We start from the raw sequence: 4165 nt of genomic DNA, 5'->3' as shown, positions 1-4165 counted from the left end.
AGCGGGTAACACCCAAATGGAGAAGGACATGAAATAATAGACAGCATAGTAGTAACACAGGTAGAGGGGAAGAGCAGGATTTCTTCTCCTGTCATCAGTACATATCCTGGAAATTTCTGTTCTCTCCTGGTGGGAAGACATGGATATTTCTTCAAGTACTCAAATGCCCCAGCTTGTGAGATGTGTTCATGCACCTTGCAAGTGTCAGGTTCCCTACACCCCCAGGGGGCTCCTGTCCCATAAAAATCTGCTCTGGCCCATTCCAAAATCAAGCGCAGCATTGTTCCAGGATCATAAGGTGCTGAGGATGGAAGGGACCTCAGCAAGTCTGCAGCCCAAGCTGTCAGAGACTGGGTCAGACCAAGTGGTTTAAGGCCAGATGTGATCTGAATTTGATTATCCAAAAGAAGAGTGATAGGGCATTATCTGAGAACCTGTCTGAGCCCATGGGAACAAAGGTTTTCCACATGTCCTGTCTGATCTCCCCTCTTTCCCCCTTTCCACCCATTGTCTTTTGTCTCCCCCCAGGCCCCCCGGTGAAGATCCTGGCTCTGTGTTCTCCATCAGCTCCTGGCTGGCACTGCCAGGCTGGGATGAGGAGCCCCTCAGCCTTCCCTGCTCCGGGCTGGACAAGCCCAGCTCCCTCAGCCTCTGCTCACAGCCAAAGGGCTCCAGCCCCACCTTGGAGGCCCTTCCCTCACCCTGCTCCAGCTGCCAGACATCTTTCCTGCCCTGGGCAACCCAGACCAGGCCCCAGTGCCCTGGATAATCCACGTCCTTGATGTCCTGGTCCCACAGCCCTGGGTGCTCCTGCCCTGCCTCGCTGCCAGGGCACACGGCTGCCTCCTGCCCAGCTCCTGCCCACCAGGAGTTTTCTGACAGGGCCTGGTGGATACAGGGAGGGCTCTGGATGTTGTCTACTTGAACTTTAGCCTTTGACACCCTATCCCACAGCATTCCCTGGAAAAGCTGAAGCCTGTGGCTTGGAGCGGTTCACCCCTCCCTGGGCTAAGAACTGGATGGACATCGGGGCCCAGAGAGTGGTGGGGAATGGTGCCACATGCAGCGTGTGTGCAGTGGTGTCCTGCAGGGATCAGTGTGGGCCCAGTCCTGTTTAACATCTTTATTGATGATGTGGAGAAGGGAGCACAGTGCACCATCAGCAAATGTGCAGATGGCACCAAGCTGGGTGTGAGTGTGGATGTGCTGGAGGGTAGGAGAGCTCTGCAGAGGGACCTGGACAGGCTGGATCCAGGGCACAAATCCAACAGGGTGAGTTACAGGAATTGATAGAAATAAATTTGATTAGATTAAGTATAATATATTTAATAAGTGATAGTAAGTAAAACAGTGTTGGGTGGTTGGGGAATTTTGTTTTATTAATGGTTCATGATTTTTTATTTGATAGTTTTGATTTATATATTTTTTAATTTTTTGTGTCCTGTATCTTTTTTGTTGTGTTTTGTGTATATGTGGTGTGTTGTTAGGGTTTTTTTTTTTTTGTTTTCTAGTCGTAGTGAAGATGAAGGTTTTTTATTATTTTGGAGTTTTGATGAATTTTTATATATTTCTTATATAATTTTTCGGATTTCTATTTTTTTTTAATTATATTGGATGGTTGTAGTTAGATTTCATGTTTGTAGTTAGGTTTTATATTTGTAGTTAAATTTTGGGAAATGTATATTTTGGGCTTTTTTGTTGTTGTTAATTAGGTTTGGTGAATAAATATTGATTGTATTTTTTTATTATTTTTATTTTGTTTATTGCACTGTTGTAATTTTTGATGATCTAGAATTCGAGTTTTAGTTAAGATTGGGGGGTTTTTGTTGGTTTATATTTAGTTTGGGTGAGTATTAAATGGGTAGTTTTTAGGTGGATTTTTATAATAGTAATTATTTTGTTAAGAATATATGGTTTAAATGATAATTTAAAATTAGTAATATTATTAGTTTGTTAAGAGATGATAAGAGGGTGGTAAGTTATGGGGAATGGTTAAACTATGATTTATATTAATTTTGTTGGGGGGTTTTTGTGTTTTGTTTTTTTTTAAATTTTTTATTGTAGTTTTGTTACGGTATTTTGTGTAATTTTAGTATGACTTGTATATATATAGTATTTTTTTTAAGAGTAGTGTAAAGTTTTTTGTTGTTGTAAAAATATTAATGGATGAGGAATGGTGTGGCCATCAGGAGCCGAGCTGCTGTGCCACCCCTGACCTGCCCCCACCTCTGCACACAGATATTGCTGCTGCAGCTCTAGAGAAGGGAGCAGAAGGACTCTCCAAAGAAATGAGATCTCCAGTAAAAACAGTTTTGGGAGATCCTTTAGTTCATTTAAAGCTACAGAGAACAGAGCCCCTCATGGACAGAGTCTGGGGCCAGAGCAAAGGAGGAGAGACAAAATAATATCACAAATATGGGCATGATTTTGTGCAAAATTATTAGACTAAAACAAATGTAAAATCTTCCGGCAATGAAGGAAAAAAAAGAATTCTCAAAAAAGACTCATATTGCAAGTGACTAGGAGAAATTGGCAACTTGCACAAATTGGAAAGGTTTACTGTTTCTGAAACCATCCAGTCATCAGTGTCCACAGTGCAGCCTTGAGCTCCTGGTTCCTCAGGCTGTAGATGAGGGGGTTCAGGGCTGGAGGCACCACTGAGTACAGAACTGACAGGGCCAGATCCAGGGATGGGGAGGAGATGGAGGGGGGCTTCAGGTAGGCAAAAAACCCAGTGCTGAGGAACAGGGAGATCACAGCCAGGTGAGGGAGGCAGGTGGAAAAGGCTTTGTGCCTTCCCTGCTCAGAGGGGATCCTCAGCACAGCCCTGAAGATCTGCACATAGGAGAAAACAATGAACACAAAACAGCCAAATACCAAACAGACACTAACAGCAATGAGCCCAAGTTCCCTGAAGTAGGAGTGTGAGCAGGAGAGTTTGAGGATCTGTGGGATTTCACAGAAGAACTGGCCCAGGGCATTTCCCTGGCACAGGGGCAGGGAAAATGTATTGGCTGTGTGCAGCAGAGCATTGAGAAAGGCACTGGCCCAGGCAGCTGCTGCCATGTGGGCACAAGCTCTGCTGCCCAGGAGGGTCCCGTAGTGCAGGGGTTTGCAGATGGACACGTAGCGGTCGTAGCACATGATGGTCAGGAGGGAATACTCGGCTGAGATGAAGAATGCAAAGAAAAACACCTGAGCAGCACATGCAGAGTAGGAGATGTTGTTGGTGTGCCAGAGGGAATTGTGCATGGCTTTGGGGACAGTGGTGCAGATGGAGCCCAGGTCAGTGAGGGCCAGGTTGAGCAGGAAGAAGAACATGGGGGTGTGCAGGTGGTGGCCGCAGGCTACGGCGCTGATGATGAGGCCGTTGGCCAGGAGGGCAGCCAGGGAGATGCCCAGGAAGAGGCAGAAGTGCAGGAGCTGCAGCTGCCGCGTGTCTGCCAATGCCAGCAGGAGGAAGTGCCTGATGGAGCTGCTGTTGGACATTTTTGGTGTCTTGACATGGGGATCTGTAAGAACAGTAATCATGGAATAGTTTGGTTTGGAGATGACTTGAAATATCCCAGCCCAGCTTGGTGTCACTTTCCCCCCACTGCCTGCCCAGGGCTCTGCTGCCTGGAGCTCTCCCTGCCAGCTGCTGCTTCCCTGTGCCCAGGGCTGGGCCCTGCCAGTGCTGCCAGAGCCCAGCCCAGCCCTGGGGGCTCAGCTCTGCCCTGCAGACCCCTCCCAGCACAGGGCACTGCCAGGGCCAGCTCTGCCTCTGCAGGCTCTGATGGCAAAGTCAGAGTAACCCTGAGGAGGCTGGAAAAGCAACACTGATGGTGCCTGTAAGGGGCCCTGTGCTGATTTCTTTCTTTGCCTTGTTTATTCAGAACTGAGAGAAATTGTTTTTATTGTTCTCAACCTGAATAGAGATATGAATATCAAGGTTCAATTTTTTATCTAGGTGACCCTGAGCAGTAGATTATTAAATCAGGATTTTCCCTTTTATGCAGCCCCTGAGTTGCTGTGCACCCTTTATAATCTATTTGGAAATGTTCTGTAGTTAAATGTCACGCTGGGATCAGTCCTGGTCAATGCACCATCCTCACCACTCAAGGAGAACACTTCCAAGTCTCACCAGCTGTCTCCCTCCACCCAGACCTTGTCCCCCAGTGCTGTC

At 46.9% G+C, this 4165-nt stretch overlaps 1 protein-coding gene across 1 annotated transcript; it reads right to left on the bottom strand.

Annotated features, from left to right (window-relative positions):
- Nucleotides 1-1141: 1141 nt before the first annotated feature.
- On the bottom strand, nt 1142-3426 carry LOC134057356 (olfactory receptor 14A16-like; the record flags this gene model as incomplete). Its single annotated transcript, XM_062514344.1, has 1 exon — nt 1142-3426. A coding segment is annotated over one exon (870 nt), but the record flags the coding sequence as incomplete, so codon positions are not given.
- Nucleotides 3427-4165: the final 739 nt, after the last annotated feature.

This window comes from Cinclus cinclus, unplaced genomic scaffold (assembly GCF_963662255.1).
Source record: "Cinclus cinclus unplaced genomic scaffold, bCinCin1.1 SCAFFOLD_32, whole genome shotgun sequence".
Lineage (NCBI taxonomy): Eukaryota > Metazoa > Chordata > Aves > Passeriformes > Cinclidae > Cinclus > Cinclus cinclus.
Note: the sequence above shows the minus strand (reverse complement) of the source record. Positions and strands in the feature narration are given on the sequence as shown.